Source organism: Phyllobates terribilis, unplaced genomic scaffold, assembly GCF_046119375.1.
Source record: "Phyllobates terribilis strain yellow unplaced genomic scaffold, ASM4611937v1 Scaffold_7__3_contigs__length_470593459, whole genome shotgun sequence".
NCBI classification, from domain to species: Eukaryota; Metazoa; Chordata; class Amphibia; order Anura; family Dendrobatidae; genus Phyllobates; species Phyllobates terribilis.
In genome coordinates this window covers 388,459,499-388,477,515 of record NW_027362767.1, presented here as the reverse complement: position 1 = coordinate 388,477,515, position 18,017 = coordinate 388,459,499, and the positions used below count along the sequence as shown (strand labels likewise).

At 45.9% G+C, this 18,017-nt stretch overlaps 1 protein-coding gene across 3 annotated transcripts in view; it reads right to left on the bottom strand.

The window, feature by feature from the left end:
- Window positions 1-18,017, bottom strand: part of LOC141154943 (cytochrome P450 2F2-like) — a 96,699-nt gene that overhangs the window by 27,287 nt on the left and 51,395 nt on the right. For 2 of the 3 annotated variants that reach the window (XM_073641514.1, XM_073641513.1), the window contains exons 2-3: window positions 14,052-14,229; window positions 5,871-6,033 (exon numbers count right to left, since the gene is read on the bottom strand). In XM_073641514.1, the coding sequence (XP_073497615.1) occupies window positions 5,871-6,033; window positions 14,052-14,228 (340 nt within the window). In that variant the 5' untranslated portion in view covers window position 14,229. Of the gene's footprint in view, window positions 1-5,870; window positions 6,034-14,051; window positions 14,230-15,774; window positions 15,831-18,017 lie in introns of those variants that run through there. The other variant, XM_073641512.1, reaches the window with a different exon arrangement.

Genomic DNA, 18,017 nt, shown 5'->3' with positions numbered 1-18,017 from the left:
GTATTGCTGAACCCAACAACAGGGGGATCAAGTTATGTTTTTTTGGCTTATAGTTATCTGTTGGGCAGGATAATAGGATTTCTTTAGGGGTTAATGAGTGTCTTATCAGGCCTAGTTTTTTTAAGGTCACTTCTACTTTTTCCCAAAATGGTCTAACCTTCGAGCATGACCAAAAGATATGTGTCATATTGGCCACAGCTAGTTTGCATCTCCAACATAAGTTAGAGTCACTCAGACCAAAATGGTATAATATTTCCGGGGTTCTGTACCAACGCGAAATAATTTTATATGAATTCTCTTGTAAAGTTATAAATCTTGAGAAGCCATGTGAATTGGAAAGGATGGAGTCAGTGTCCTCTTCGGACAATGTAATATTTAATTCCTTCTCCCAGGAATATATGAAAGTGTGTTTTTGAGAGAACTGGCATAATGTCAAATGGTCATATATCTTCGAAACACCTTTGGAAAAGGGAAAGAAAGTCTACTTAACATGTCAATCCAAGAGCACTTCCTAATGTTAGAGAATCTAGTTCAAAACTAAGAGAAGATATGAGAGACATGATTATATTGCAGGAAGTTTTTGAGCCGTGTCGAGGTACCGATTGGCCAAGAGTCTAGCATAGGAATCTCATTTGAAAGGAATTGTTTAATAGAATAGTTTGGTAACTCTGACCAGAGGTTATAAGGTTCTGTGTACTTGGGGTCTAAAAAGTATGGGGTAGTAGATATTGGGGTATCAGACATAGGGATAATGTCTCCATGGAGTTCCTGAACTAGGTTACGTTTAATAGCCAGAGAGGTGGATGTAATGGTGTTCCTCGACATCTCAGAGACAGGAATTACATCTGCCCATATGAACTTATGGGGGTTGTTACCTAGTAGAAAATAGTCAATATCTGTAGTATCTCTTCTTTTGGAGGCATTGGCCATCTTTAGCCATCTGAGCATGTGAATGGATTTATAATATCTTAGGATGTCCGGAAGTCCAATGCCACCTCTATGGTTTCGTTGGGATAATAATTTGTGTGAGAGCCTAGGTCTTTTATGTTTCCATATGTATTGAGTTAGTACTTGTTTTATGGAAGAAAAGAAAGACAAAGGGAGGCATATGGGGAGCATATTTATGTGGTAGATGATTTTAGGGAGAATTTATGCTTTGACTACATTTTTCCTACCAAACCAAGATAACAGTGGGTTGTCATAAGTTTTAAGGAGGGATCTAATTTTCTCATATAAAAGATCTGGGTTATTAGTGATCTGGATGCCTAAATATTTGATACAGCCGTGTGGCCAATTAAAGGGGGTAGAACTCTGTAGAAATTCAACATCAGATGTCGGGGTGGAAATGTTTAATGCTTCCGATTTCTCGTAGTTAATTTTAAAATTAGAGAGCTCTCCAAATTGTTCAAAAATAGACATGAGTTTGGGGAATGCTTTAATTGGATTGGAAAGCATGATGAGCAGATCATCTGCAAAAACTGCCATCAATAGTTCGGTATTTTTAATTTTAATTCCCTGAATATCTGGGTCCTGTCTAATTACTTGGACAAGTATTTCCATGAGAAGTATAAAGAGGGAAGGCGAGAGGGGGAAACCTTGCCTCGTCCCATTTTGAATAATAAAACTTTGTGAAAGAGTATCATTTACCCGTATTCTAGCCGAATGGGAGGAGTATAAAGAGAAGATAGCATTTACAAAAACTTCAGGGAAAGCTAATTTTTCTACAATATATGCTAAAAACATCCAGCTCACTCTGTCGAACTCCTTCTCGGCGTCTGTAGATCAAAGGGGTGCCCCCTCTCCTAGAATGGGCAATGGCGTGAATGATTTTACTAGAGTTAACTTTTCCCTCCCTACCCTTAACAAAACCCACCTGATAGCGGTGTATTAGATATGGGAGCACATATTCCAGCCTCCTAGCAAGGAGTTGTTGCCATGTGATTTTTTATATTTTACAGGTCCTGGATTGTCAAGACCCGCAATCATTAAAGAGACGGATTGTGTAAAGGAGTGAGAAGTTGTCTGAAACCCTCCCTGAAGACTGTTATGTGCTATTACAAAATATAATATTGCTAAAGACTGTTTTATGCTGAATTTAACGTAATATCTCCCATTAGAGCTAAAGCAGATTGGGAAAGGAACAGTTAACAGTCAGTCAGCCCTGCAGATGGGATTAATGTTTAGGAGTAAAGCAAGGTTACTTACTGGGTACAGTGAGTCAAGGTGAGTGAATAGTTCTGAGATGAGAAAGACATAGGCCAAGTTTCTAAGATGTGTGTTAAAGGAAGATCGCTGAGGTAGCAAGTTTTTAAGTAACTGTAACTGGATCCAGTGGCAGAATTAAAGCCAGAAGAGCCTTGGCACTCAGAAGTGAGTCTTACAGGAAGGAGGCAACTTAAGTGAGTACATCCTGAACCAAAAATAGAGCTGTGGGTTACGGGGGCCAAGATAGCTAGAATGAGTGGGACTAAAGAACTACTGTGTAAGTTGATCCTGGAAGCATAGGAATAAAATGAAGCCAACAAGGCTGGGACACAGTTACTACTACAGAAGTGAGTTATAGCACAAGATAGAAGTTAATATGCAGATGGGAAGACCAAGTTATTTATGTCGTGTATTTGAAAAGTTCATGTCGCCACTTGTAATAAATCTGCCTGTGCCTCTGTACAAAACAGATGAAGATTTTGATACTAAGATTTGTATCTGCTACCAACTCTATATATGCTACACCAGTAAAGACTGTTTTATTTATATAAAGTGGACTGAAATCTTCCTTGTCTACTGCAAAAGCTGGAGGTTTCTATACCATCCTATAGTATGTGGCCTGAGTGAAGAATGCCGGAGTCAAATCGTAATACATGCACTATCAGGCATTTGTTACATGCACGCCACTAGGTTCAGATAGGGGAGAGACAGGTTACATGAATTCTTTGGAAACCTGGGGGAACCGTTACTCAGGGCGACCATAGACCTTGTGCTGCAGCTTCTCTCAGGCACAAAGGGGTATTGACCCTCAAGCACAGACACGTAGGTTGTTCCACTTGCTGACCAGACACACTCGACAAGAGTCCTCATAAATGGTAGAACAGTAGCATTTAATAAGAAGCCACACAGCCAGTGCAAGTTAAGTCTTATCAGCAACAGGTTCCAGTGACAAACAGTACAGTTTCCTTAGCAGCACAGCAGTTCACAGTTTTCCCACTAATACAAGACAGCACAGTTCTAATGCAAAGGCACATTAATTAACACATCATTGTTTACAGCACAGTGATATGGAGGAGGGGGAAGGTTTGCTGAGGGAGATGATCCCTGTGACACCATTTCTTACAGTCCATATCTTTCTGCTTGACAATACTCTGCACTGCTAGTTCAGGAACTCTACCTGACCTGTGCTTAGGTTCACTCCTGACTTGGATCCTTTTCACTTGCAGGGGTACTTCTGTGAGATACAGAACCCACACACCACCTTTCTCTTCGACTCCAGCCAGACAGTAAACAACTTCCCCACAATTCCCCTGGGGCTCTGCTAAAACACGCCCCTTCTCCTGTGGCTGTGTGAACCCCTCTAGTTGCTGGATGCTTCTGGAGCACAACACTTCCTGTTTCATGTGCTTGTGTTCCTTCTAATAGTTGCTGAATGCTTTTAAAGCAACAGCATTACTTGTCACTGTCACACTCTGCAACAGCACTACTTCTGCCTGTCACATATTCCACAGAGACGACACGGGGGAGATCAAGCAATATCTCACCGTCCTGTCACTATGTCATGGATTTCATCCGGAATCGCAAGCACACAATCTAGACTACTCACTACTTAGGTATCGGCAAGCGACCAGTGAGAGTATGGCGTCACTCCTCTGGATTCCAAAGCATGGAATATGTGTAGATGCCCCGTACAGTCACTGTCTGCTTCATGATAGCCCAATCATTATTATTGTTTGCCACCACTGGCCAGATTTGAAATATAATACAGACCTGGCCGGACACCTGCGTTCTCTTAGTGTATATGGCTTCAGGGGAGGGAGAAATTACAGGACAAAAGAAAAAGAACTATTACATTTTATATTTAATCCAAAAGGGAGGCAGTGTTTCAGAAAAATATATAAGATTTTACAAAGGAGGCATACAATACATAAGTAGTTACACAAAATAATAAGGATTAAAAGAGAAACTTACTCTATACGGTTTGCAGGGAAGAATCAGCATAGGTGGAGGAGGGACTCCCCAATTTGCTTTGGATGTTATCGAACGTGACGCGTTGCTTATAATATCTATACCCCCCTGGCAATGTGTGCTACTCCAACCTCAGCAGACTATTTTATGCTGAAGGGAGAGACCTGCCCACACCCCTTGTGCTGACATCACAGGGGCTGGGCTTCACCCTTCATGTTTTTGTTAAAAACGCTAACTTCTGCAATAACTTATCGCTCATTGATCACAGAAGCTTGAAAACTATGCCAAATTTTCTGTCATGATTTTACCTTCGTTTAGGGACCATGCATGGCGTATTTGTGACCAGTTATTCTTGTGTTTTTGCACTACAGCTCCACGGAGGAGTTTTCAGAAACAAAAAAATATCCCTTTCGTTCCCTAGCTAACCTTGCCCCTAAAAATATGGGTCCCATTATTATCGGATGTATGGAACTTTAGTTATTCCATATTTAGTTTTTGGCTCCGAAGTGTTTGGAGATTTTTGCTAAACTCTCTTTGAAATCCTGGGAATGAAATTTCAACAGACATATGTAGATTTATCACAAGCCTGTGTCTATTTGTTCCCTGCCTTTTCCAGGGGAAATCTACTCACATTTTAAGCAGGCTGGTGGCACCTATCTTGCCAGCATTTGTGAACAAGGCCTTACTCATGAGTGTGCTAATTGGGGTTTTTTGCTGAGATTTACATGGAGACAGCTCTTGTACTGACAAGTGGTGGATAAGGAGGGGTGAAGGGGAAAGACTTCTTATTAGCTGTGACAGGGGGAGAAAGAACACTTTCAATATTTCCCTGACATGCACCCAAAGGACCCTGTTTCACTGGTGTCTGATATTGCAGCACCTTTACCCATGCAACCCTTACAGGCAGATGCATTAAATATTTGAATTACATGAAGAGCCTATTGATTCGATTTAGAATTGAGTAAAACTAAATTTCCAATTGTGATGTGACACTAGAACTGAGTAGGACCATGTGGTAACAGCTTGTCAGCGATATTGTTCAAAGTAGACCACTCCTCCAAATGTAGATTATTGGTCTAGATCAGGAATGTCAAACTCAAAATACACAGAGGACCAAAATTAAAAGCTTGGACAAATTGGAGGGCCAAACTCCATAGAGTGTAATGGCCCCACATAGTGCTCTATATAGTATAATGGCCCCACATAGTGCTACATACAGTATAATGACCCCACATAGTGCTGCATACAGTATAATGGCTCCGCATAGTGCTACATACAGTATAATGGGCCCACATAGTGCTCCATACAGTATAATGGGCTCACATAGTGCTCTATACAGTATAATGGCCCCACATAGTGCTCCATATAGTATAATGGCCCCACATCATGCTCTATAAAGTATAATGGCCCCACAAAGTTCTCCATACAGTATAATGGCCCCACATAGTGCTCCATACAGTATAATGGCCCCACATAGTGCTACATAGAGTATAATGGCCAGAATTGACTCTCAGGCCGGAGTTTGATATATGTGGCCTAGATCCATCAATATTCCAATTTGATTCTCCTGGAACCACAATATGAAAAGTAGCCAAACAGACAACAAGTGTGAAGAGAGACAACAAGTGTGAAGAGAGAGCCAATGAATAATACACTAAGATCAAAGAAGAGTAAACTTCCCCTGACTCAATACTCACCATCTCCTTTGGTAAAGTCGTGGAATGAAGGATAATAGGCTCGACCACTAAACTCTTCTGCTTTGTCAATGAAAGTTTCTTTGAGGGCTTTATAGCTACAAAGAATGATAACTGGTCGGGTCCCCTCATATACTGTAAATATGTCACCATATTTTTTCGACAACTAGGAGAAGACAGAGACATTATTCAACATGACAAGTTACTATCTGAAACTATACTTTTTATGTTCCATGGGTGGCCAAAAACAATTCTAGAGGTGTATAGCGGCATTTCTATCACTTGTATGCCCATATTAGAGATCAGAATGTGCCAGGGGTGACAGATTCCCTTTAAGTTTCTCCCATGTGCCCCCATGACCAAGTGTTGTGATCAGCTACTTAGTGCAATAACTCTGAAAGGACACAGCACAACTAAATGAACTGCACTTTACACCTCTCTACCACCAGTGGCATCCTGCTGGGTATTATCAAGCCAGGGCTCATTTCCCATAAATGACTTACATTTATTCATGTCATTAAAGGAAACCTGACAGGTGATTCATGGTGCCCAAACCTTTCACTGCATGTATCAGCCACTGGCTGTATGATCACAGCTATGTATGTTTTACTTTGAAACACTTTGTAATTTCAGAGTAAAACATACTTTTAAAACCCATGCGGCTCAGTCCTTGGAGGCTAACTAGTGATACAGACGGGTCCCCAACAGCTTCTCCCCGCCCGCTGACACTGACTGACAAGCCTCTTTCTATACGTGCATGTAGGAAGAGGCTTGTCAGTAACTGTCAGTGGGTGGAAAAAAGCTGCCGGGAATCCGTCTGTATGAATACTCAATAGCTCGTTCCCCAACGGCTATAAAAAGTATGCTTTACTCCAAAACGCCGCAGCTTTTCAAAGTAAAATATACACTACTATTCAAAAGTTTGGGGTCACCCAGACAATTTTGTGTTTTCCATGAAAACTCGTACTTTTATTTATCAAATGAGTTGCATAATGATTACAAAATATAGTCCAGACATTGACAAGGTTAGAAATAATGATTTTTATTAGAAAGAATAATTATAGAAAGAATAAAAACTTTGCTTTCGTTAAAGAATGCTCCCTTTGCAGCAATTCCAGCATGGTAGACCTTTGGCATTCTAGCTGTTAATTTGCTGAGGTAATCTTGAGAACTCCCCCCCCATGCTTTCTGAAGCCCCTCCCACAAGTTGGATTGGCTTGATGGGCACTTTTTGGGTACCATACGGTCAAGCTGCTCCCACAACAGCTCAATGGGGTTGAGATCTGGTGACTGCACTGGCCACTCCATTACAGATAGAATACCAGCTGCCTGCTTCTTCCCTAAATAGTTCATGCATATTTTGGAGGTGTGCTTGGGGTCATTGTCCTGTTGTAGGATGAAATTGGCTCCCATCAAGCGCTGTCCACAGGGTATGGCATGGTGTTGCAAAATGAAGTGATAGCCTTCCTTATTCAATATCCCATTTACCTTGTACAAATCTCCCACTTTACCAGTACCAAAGCATCCCCAGACCATCACATTACCTCCACCATGCTTGACAGATGGCGTCAGGCACTCTTCCAGCATCTTTTCAGTTGTTCTGCATCTCACAAAAGTTCTTCTGTGTGATCCAAACACCTCAAACTTTGATTCGTCTGTCCATAAAACTTTTTTCCAATCTTTCTCTGTCCAATGTCTGTGTTCTTTTGCCCATATTAATCTTTTCTTTTTATTAGCCAGTCTCAGATATAGCTTTTTCTTTGCCACTTTGTCCTGAAGGCCAGCATCCCGGAGTCGTCTCTTCATTGTAGACGTTGACACTGGCGTTTTGCGTGTACTATTTAATGAAGCTGCCAGTTGAGGAGCTCCAGGCAGGGCCGCCTCCAGGTTTTTCTGGGCCCCGGGTGAAAGACTCTCAGGGGGCCCTTTTAACACATACACGATTCATGATGCACAGATACGGCGGAGAAATATATATATAGTACACAGGGCCCAGCCTGCCACCTCATCCTTCACATATGCAGACATGCGCACGCACACACGGCACGCAGACATGCGCACGCACACATGGTACGCAGACATGCGCACGCACACACGGTACGCAGACATGCTCACCCACACACGGTAAGCAGACATGCGCACGCACACACGGTACGCAGACATGCGCATGCACACACGGTACGCAGACATGCGCACGTACACACGGTACGCAGACATGCACACGCACACACGGTATGCAGCATATGCATGCATGCACACATGGTACACAGATATGTACACATACAGATATACACAAAATTTTTACACAAATTCTTAAAAACATATATAAAACAGACAAATATATATACACAGTCATACACACTGACATTCACATACATGCACACACGCAGACCCATTACAAATATTTTTAATATGGGGATTGGGGAAGCCTCACTCACCTGTCCCCGGTCCTGTGTCCTGTCCAGCAGCTCCTCAGGTATGGGGCAGTGCAGGGCCCCCAGCGTGTCACAGACATCATGGCCCTGGACCATCAGAGGGACCCACTTGCGGTCGGGTCCCGGCCGCTCCCCCTCCCCATCTGTGCAGGACCTCCAACGGTGTTTGATTGACGGCACTTCCCCAGACATAGCCACGCTGTGCAGCTGTGTCTGCTAGTAATGACGTGGCAGGGGCGACACACAAGCACAATTAAAGGTGCAGTGCCGTCGACCCTGCCGTGTCATTACTAGCAGACACAGCTGCACAGAGCGCGGCCATGTCTGGGGGAGTGCCGGCAATCAAGCAGCGCCTGCGTCACTTAACAGGTGCTGGGGAAGCGGTCAAGGCCCCGACAGTGAGTGGGCGGTGGGCCCCCCTGATTTTCCAGGGCCCCGGCACTTGCCCGGGTACGTCGGGTGCTGATGCCGGCCCTGCTGTGAGGCGTCGATTTCTCAAACTAGAGACTCTAATGTACTTGTCTTGTTGCTCAGTTGTGCAGCGGGGCCTTCCACTTCTCTTTCTACTCTGGTTAGAGCCTGTTTGTTCTCTCCTCTGAATGGAGTAGTACACACCGTTGTAGGAAATCTTCAGTTTCTTGGCAATTTCTTGCATGGAATAGCCTTCATTTCTAAGAACAAGAATAGATGGTCGAGTTTCACATGAAAGTTCTCTTTTTCTGGCCATTTTGAGAGTTTTATAGAACAAACAAATGTAATGCTCCAGATTCTCAACTAGCTCAAAGGAAGGTTAATTTTATAGCTTCTCAAATCAGCCAAACCGTTTTCAGCTGGGCTAATATACTTGTGCAAGGGTATTCTAAACATCCAGTAGCCTTCTTACACAGTTAGCAAACACAATGTACCATTAAAACACTGGCGTGGTGGTTGTTGGAAATGGGCCTCCATACACCTATGTAGATATTGCAATAAAAACAAGACGTTTGCAGCTAGAATAATCATTTACCACATTAACAATGTATAGAGTGTATTTCTGATTCATTTAATGTTAGCTTCATTGAAAAAAAATGCGCTTTTCTTTCAAAAATAATGAAATTTCTAAATGACCCCAAACTTTTGAACGGTAGTGTATATCTTATAGCCGAGGGCTGATACATGCTGCAAATGGGTTAAGAACATAGGCGGATTATAATGAGGGCAATCCGGGCTACTGCCCGGGGCCTCGGGTCTCCAGGGGCCCCGGGGCTCCGGGGGGGCTATGGCCGGATTGCCCTCATTATATGTGGGGCCCCGCGGCATATACCGGCAGACAATGGCACGGCGGGGGGGGCCCGGACCGCTCCCCCAGCAGCGGTGCGCGGCCGCTGCTTCTTCTTCGGCCGGGCCAGCACTGCAGCAGTTAACTTCCCTGTGTGCTGGCCCGGCCGCGTCACTGCTAGGAGACACGGCCCTGTGCGCGGCCGTGTCTCCTAGCTGTGACGTCACGCAGTGCGCGCCCGGCCTGCACTGCTACTTACCACCGGAGAGGAGCAGGAGCCAGGAGGACTGGAGCCGAGCCCGGGGATGGTGAGTGTGTGTGTGTGTGTGTGTGTGTGTGTGTGAGAGAGCGTGTATGTGTGAGAGTGAGTGAGTGTGTGTATGTGTGTGCAGGCAGATATCATTGTGTGATGTCTGTTTATATGTATTTTTGTGTTTCAAATGTGTTTATGCATGTATGTATATGTCTGTATATGTTTGTGTGCGTGACTGCGTGCGGCCTCCTGCTGAGTATAGATGGCGCCGTGCGGCCTCCTGCTGTCTCTGGAGGGGGGGCCGTGCGGCCTCCCACCGTGTATAGATGGCACCGTGCCGCTCCCTGCTGTGTATAGATGGCACAGAGCGGCCTCCCGCTGTGTCTAGATGGCTCCGTGCGGGCTCCCTGGTGTGTATAGATGGCACAGTGCGGCCTCCCGCTGTGTCTAGATGGCTCCGTGCTGCCTCCCGCTGTGTATAGATGGCTCCGAGCGGCCTCCCGCTGTGTATAGATGACTCCGTGCGGCCTCCCGCTGTGTATAGATGGCTCCGTGCGGCCTCCCGCCGTGTATAGATGGCTCCGTGCGGCCTCCCGCCATGTATAGATGGCTCCGTGCGGCCTCCCGCCATGTATAGATGGTTCCGTGCGGCCTCCCGCCGTGTATAGATGGCTCCGTGCGGCCTCCCGCCGTGTATAGATGGCTCCGTGCGGCCTCCCGCCGTGTATAGATGGCTCCGTGCGGCCTTCCGCTGTGTATAGATGGTTACGTGCTGCCTCCCGCTGTGTATAGATGGCTACGTGCGGCCTCTCGCTGTCTCTGGGGGGGCGCCGTGCGGCCTCCCGCTGTGTATAGATGGCACCGTGCGGCCTCCCGCTGTGTATAGATGGCACCGTGCGGCCTCCCGCTGTGTATAGATGGCTCCGTACGGCCTCCCGCTTTGTATAGATGGCTCCGTGCGGCCTCCCGCCGTGTATAGATGGCTCCGTGCGGCCTCCCGCCGTGTATAGATGGCTCCGTGCGGCCTACTGCCGTGTATAGATTGCTCCGTGCTGCCTTCTGCCGTGTATAGATGGCTCCGTGCGGCCTCCTGCCGTGTATAGATGGCTCCGTGCGGCCTCCTGCCGTGTATAGATGGCTCCATGCGGCCTCCTGCCGTGTATAGATGGCTCCGTGCGGCCTCCCACCGTGTATAGATGGTTCCGTGTGGCCTCCCGCCGTGTATAGATGGCTCCATGCGGCCTCCCGCCGTGTATAGATGGCTCCGTGCGGCCTCCCGCCGTGTATAGATGGCTCCGTGCGGCCTCCCGCCGTGTATAGATGGCTCCGTGCGGCCTCCCGCCGTGTATAGATGGTTCTGTGCGGCCTCCCGCCATGTATAGATGGCTCCGTGCGGCCTCCCGCCGTGTATAGATGGTTCCGTGCGGCATCCCGCCGTGTATAGATGGCTCCGTGCGGCCTCCCGCCGTGTATAGATGGCTCCGTGCGGCCTCCCGCCATGTATAGATGGCTCCGTGCGGCCTCCCGCTGTGTATAGATGGTTACGTGCTGCCTCCCGCTGTGTATAGATGGCTACGTGCGGCCTCTCGCTGTCTCTGGGGGGGGCGCCGTGCGGCCTCCCGCTGTGTATAGATGGCACCGTGCGGCCTCCCGCTGTGTATAGATGGCACCGTGCGGCCTCCCGCTGTGTATAGATGGCTCCGTACGGCCTCCCGCTTTGTATAGATGGCTCCGTGCGGCCTCCCGCCGTGTATAGATGGCTCCGTGCGGCCTCCCGCCGTGTATAGATGGCTCCGTGCGGCCTCCTGCCGTGTATAGATGGCTCCGTGCTGCCTTCTGCCGTGTATAGATGGCTCCGTGCGGCCTCCTGCCGTGTATAGATGGCTCCGTGCGGCCTCCTGCCGTGTATAGATGGCTCCATGCGGCCTCCTGCCGTGTATAGATGGCTACGTGCGGCCTCCTGCTGTGTATAGATAGCTACGTGCGGCCTCCTGCTGTGTATAGATGGCTATGTGCGGCTTCCTGCCGTGTATAGATGGCTACGTGCGGCCTCCTGCCATGTATAGATGGCTACATGCGGCCTCCTGCCGTGTATATATGGCTACGTGCGGCCTCCTGACGTGTATAGATGGCTTCGTGCGGCCTCCCGCCGTGTATAGATGGCTACATGCGGCCTCCTGCTGTGTATAGATGGCTACGTGCGGCCTCCTGCTGTGTATAGATGGCTACTTGTGCTCAATATTGAGCCATACAATTAATGTAAGGCTATGTGCCCACGATGCAGAAATGCTCCGGATTTTTTTGAGCGTTTCTGAATCTCCCTAGCCGAAAAAACGCATGCGGATTATACATGCGCTTTTCCTGCCAGGGACATGCGGATGTGAAGCGTTCTTCACATGCATTTCCGCATGCGGGTTGACAAGCGCTTTCCAAGCGATTTTAGCATCACTTGGAAAAGTGCTTGACAACTTGGTCACACTTTATAAATCCATGCAACCGGCATGGATTTATATAGTGTGACCGTAAAAGAATGGTAAAAAATAAATATATACTGACCCGTCACATGACTAAATGACGTCACGGCAGGTCCTTTTCAGACCATCGCGCGCTGCCGGCAGCCAGGACGCATCGGATAAAGACACCGGGGGCCATCAGAAGGTAAGTATAATATTTATTTTTTATTTTATTCTTTTTTTTACAGGTTCTATGGTACCCGGGTCTAGAGGAGAGTCTCCTCTTCTCCAAACCCGGGTACCATCCGCACATTGAAACGCATGGATTCTGCATGTACATATGCAGTGATGCGGATTACATGCGTTCCAATGCAAGTCAATGGCGGCGAAAGCGCCGCGCTTCCGCAAAATAATTGTTAGTGCTGCGGATTTTTCCGCAATGATAATCCGCAGCGGAAATTTCCGCAGCATGTGCACAGCACATGCGGATTATCATTGGGGAACATGGCAGACCTTCTAGCAAGCATTTTTTAAGCGTTTCCGCAGCGGAATTGCCGCTGCAGAAACGCTTAAAAAACGCGTAGTGGGCACACAGCCTAAAAAAAATTATTATAATTAATATTGTGCCAAATTAATTTCACGTGAACTATCACATGATCTATCACAGGGGATCATGTGACATGTCACGTGATACATCAGGTGTGTGTGTGGGGGGTGGGGGGGCCCGCGCCTTCTAAACTGCCCGGGGCCCTTGCTACTCTTAATCCACCCCTGGTTGGGAAGCATGTATCACCTGACAGGTTCCCCTTAACTCATGCAGTGTATGCTATAATTGTCGACAAAATTTCAATCTCAAATCAGTCACAACACCCACACATTTCAGTGATAACCTAACTGTAGAGATTTGAAGTTATCTAGGAATATTGTACCTGGCTGGAGGTACACAGCAGTGGTGAACACAACATCTAATATCACATAAAGCAGCATTGCCTGCAAATGAAGTTTTCATAATAATAAGGCAACTTAGGTAACCTTGTGGTATCTCCAACGCAAGAGGGTCAACTTGAATCTTGGAATCAGCAAAGGTTATGTCAGTCCAGAACACAACGGTGAGGTTCAGGGCAAATTCACATGACCATATAGCAGGCATATTTTCCCTTTTGTATATCGGCTGCAGGACCCAGTCTGAATGTAGATCTCTCATCCCGAACTAATGGCCTCACATCTGCCTGTAAGGCTCCTATTTCTAATCAAAAGATCCTCAATTGGGTCAAGACCTATGACTGATATATATATATGAGAAAATACATCCATTATGTAGATTTGTTAAGCAGCCCTTCATTTTGGTAAGAGGGTGGAGAATCTATTTTGAGCCATCTTACTTGGTTGTCATTTCTTTCTTATTTGTTTAATTCCCATTGTTTCCTCTACTTAACTGAAGTTTGTCTTAACTTTTATGTACTCAATCTGCTGTACAAACAGACTCCATCACAAAATAGTTTACGTGAACCTGATTTACTCCTGGATTTTGATGTCAGAATGGTATTTTTATGTTATAATAAACAGTGATTGGACCATGAAATTAGAAAATGAATAGGAATTAGCCCGACATCGTTGTAAAGTTCAAAGCCAACTTTACGTGAGAGTGTTCACTGGAAAAAGAGTCAAACAGCTGAAATGTTGCATCAATGAAACATGCGAGCTCCACTCTATTCAAATTTGATCATAAGAAAAGAGCAGCCTTCATTCATATTTATCCAGCACTTTCTTTCTGGCTTTACTCACCTCCAGGAGGGAATTCACGACATCATCAAGGTTCATTAGGTGAAGAGTGCCGATGATTGGAAGAGGAGTTGGTCCCGGAGGCAGCTTGGACTTCTCCAACAATATCTTTGTATAGTCAAACAACACACTGGTTATGAGAATCACCAAGAGGACGATAACTAGTGAGCAGAAATCCATCCTGTGGATAGAAATTCATATCTAGCATGTTTAATATGCTTAGCAACCCAAGTTAGCACCAAATCATCAAAAAAGTCAGCCATATAAAATACTTGAGTCACTTTCATTGCCCATTATGTTTTGTTCGAAAATCTTAATTTAGGGACAAGACAAGGTCAAGAAAAGTTTTATTACTGATAAGTTAAGACAAGACAGTCAAGGCGAGGCGAAGAGATTAGTCTCCTAGGCATGGAGAGAAACAATAACTTGTGTCACATGCCCAATGTTAAATGTGCTTAAGTGAACCTGTCAGGAGCTTTACCGTCACCAAATAGATACATGCCTAGGTAAGGTATCTCAGAGCTTTGACATACTTCTTGGCCAAAAATGGAGTGCCCAAAGAATGGGCTGATTCCTGTCACTAACATCAAGCCCATGGGTTAGGTATGGAGAGACATTTGTCAGACACCCCCATTACTAGCACAGTAATCAAAAGAAATAAACACACACAAAAAAATCTTTATTTGGAAAAAACTCCCTGCCACTTTCCCTCTTTGAGCCATTTAGTAATGCCTTGCCTTATCTGGTTATTAAAAATAGGGTGGAACCCAAGTCATTTTTTAGGGTTCCCCCATTGTTAATAACCAGCAAAGGCAAAGAAAACATCCCGGGGATGATATTAATAGGCTGGGAAGATCCATGAATATTGGCCCCTTCCCAGAATAAGACCAGCTCACAGCTCACAGCTGTCTGCTTTCTCTTGTCTGGTTAATAAAAATAGGGGGACCCTGCGTCGTTTTTTCCATTTATTTATTTATTAACAAGTAAAGTAAACTACACATGCAAAACACTGCTCTACTCCACTTGGACCTCTGCCTCCTGGTTCAAAACTGTTATTTTTTTTCCATTATTATATGTTACTTTAAGTCAATTTCCTATCCACATTTGTTTGCAGGGCAATTTTCCGGCTCTTAGCCCCATTTTGCTTCCTTTTGCAGCCCCCTAGCCCTTACTTCGACCACTTTACGGCCATTTTACTGCACCAATGTTCTCGTCCCCATTGACTTATATGGGGTTCGGATCCGGGGTCAAGTTTGGGTCAAGTTCTGGTACCCGAACCAAAATTTGGATTGAAGTTCATCCCTACTCACAGAATCTTGTTTATAGAAAAACAAGACTCTGTAAGACAACCATTTACTAAAGGCCACTGAGAAGGAGATTTCCAGGAGCAGACTAAAACCACCTGGTGTTATATAGCATTGTATCGTTTTATACAGTATTAATTTGAATTGCAGTGTTATGTGGCATCCATAGAGCCATTATTATCTTTATAACTTTATATTTAGGTATTGAATACAGTATTTTTGGCACTATATGGCAGCATTATACAGGCTGTATATGGCAACTTTATCCTGCCATCTGCAGGTTTAATGCAGGATAAACTTATGATTAAACTGTCTAAAATTTGGAAACAAGGGAGTCTTATTTTATCGACCATGACCCCCTATTTTTTATATCATTGTATCATATAGTGATATCATCATCTCACCTCCATAAATATACTCACACAAAATCTTTCCAATAGCAATACAAAGAAAGCAGTGACATCAGGGTAAGTAAAATGACAATCACTTTAGACGGTAGCATGTGAATATTGACTCCTTTGTTTTTCGAATACTCTTTAGTCACACAATAGTTAGCTAATAGCTATAAAAGGAACCTGACAGCGGATACAGGTTTCCGGATCTATTGGAAGCATTTATCAGATACCGGCTGTATGATTTCAGCCAGGCAAGTTTGACTCTAAAATTCTGCAACGTTTAATAGAAAATAGCACCAACCCGCAAGGGTGACTAGTTGGATAGGCGGCTTCTCCCTGCCCGCTTCCCTGGATTCTCAATGCAGGCATACATAGGGAGAGATCAGTCACTCCAGAGCAGCAAGCATGGAGAATCTGCGGGGACCCACCTATCTGACTAGTCTCCCGTGCAGCTGAGTCCCAGCAGCTGTTAAAGTATATTTTTTTCTGAAAAGCTGTAACATTTCAGAGTCAAACATATCTGGCTGAAATCATGGAGTCAGTGTCTGATACATGGTGCTCACAGATCGGGCAGCATGTATGCGCTGTCAGAAACCCCTTTAAGTAGCTCTCAGAGTCTTCCGAGAACCAAAAATGTTCAGACAAGATGCCAATTTTTTTCAAAAATAAATAAGACATAAATTTCATATCTGACTCTTCTTTCAGGACTGTTATCGTATGAGAGACAGAGAGAGCTAGACAGAAAGAGAGAGAGCAACAGAGAGAGTCAGAGAATGAGAGAAAGCGAGACAGAGAGAGACAGAGACAGAGACAGAGAGACATACAGAGAGACAGACAGAGAGAGAAAGAGGAAAGAGACAGAGAGACAGAGAGAGACAGAAAGAGAGACACATGGAAAGAGAGAGACAAAAAGTTAAAGAGAAAGAGTTACAGAGAGAGAGAAAAAGAGAGACAGAGAAAGACAGAGACAGAGAAAGACAGAGAGACAGAGTACAAAGAGAAAGAGGGGAGAGAGACAGAGAGACAGAAACAAACAAACCGGGAGGGACATATAAAGAGACAGAAACAGAGAGAGATTATCCAAGGACTCCAAATATTTGATTGACATCTTCTAAGTCTGACAACTTTTTGGTTCTCCATCTGTAGAACAGACATTAAGATTCTAAAGAAGCCAGATAAACTAAGCATTGGATTTGCTGAGTGGAAGACAACCAGAGTCTCAGAAACATTTGCTAGCATTATGAGCTGTACCGCTGACGCGCCCCCTGGGCCAGTGCTGTTTGGGGATTACCCGGAGCCGGATCAGATGGGGGTTGTAGTCTCCGAGTGGCGGCGACCCGGTCCGTGCCCAGGGTGTCAAACTCAGTGTGTGGCAGTCTTTACAGATGTTATAGTTGTTCTTAGTGTCGACTACGCCACCCGTTGATTTGCGGTCAAAAGGCCGCCGCTGCAGCAGGGTCCGCTGAGGCTGGTGGTATATGTGCAGCTGTGGTAGTATAACCCCCAACGGGAGGGGTATAGCCTCAGGGGGTCAGGTGTAGAGGATGGTGGTAGTGGTGGTGCAGTGTGGATGGTAAGAAGACTCAGAGTCGGGCTGTGCAGTTCAGGGTTTTTACTTACTGCTGTTCTGTTGGTCACTCTGGCCTTGAGTGACCGCCCGAGCCGTGCTGCGTCCACCAGGTCCTGGACTCGGCCAACCCCCAAGCAATTCTGGAGCTTGGTCCTGAGCTCCCTTTCTGACTCTCCCTTCCTCTGGCCGTTCCCACCAGGGATCCACTTTTGGCCGGCTCCCTCGGGTCTCTTGGTCGTCAAGCCTCCTCTGGGCTCCCTGACCCTATGCTCGGTGTGCCTTTCTAGTGGATTTGGTGAGGGTCGTGGCAGATCCTGCCCACAACCTCCGGTTCCTGGTTGAGGTTCGTTTTGGCCTCTGCCAGCTTGGGTTCCGGTACCCTTGTGCGCCAACCCTTCACCCTTCTGTCCTTATTCTGGGATCTTGGGGTTCCTTCTTGTTTCCTCTCTGGGTCCTTCTGACTCCTCTCTCTCTCTCTCAGCAGGCTCTGTTCTGGAGCTGGGCCCAGCCGGAGCCACAGCTCCCTGTCAGCCCTCCTGGCTGAGCTCCTCTGCTCTGCTCCTCAGGCTAAACTCTCACCCTGTTCTAAGATGGTGCCCACCTTATATACTCCCTCTATGTGTGAGCTCAGGTGACCAGCACCCAATGAGCTCCTATCTTTACCCAGACTACTCCCCCTATCTGCCCCTACACTACTGGG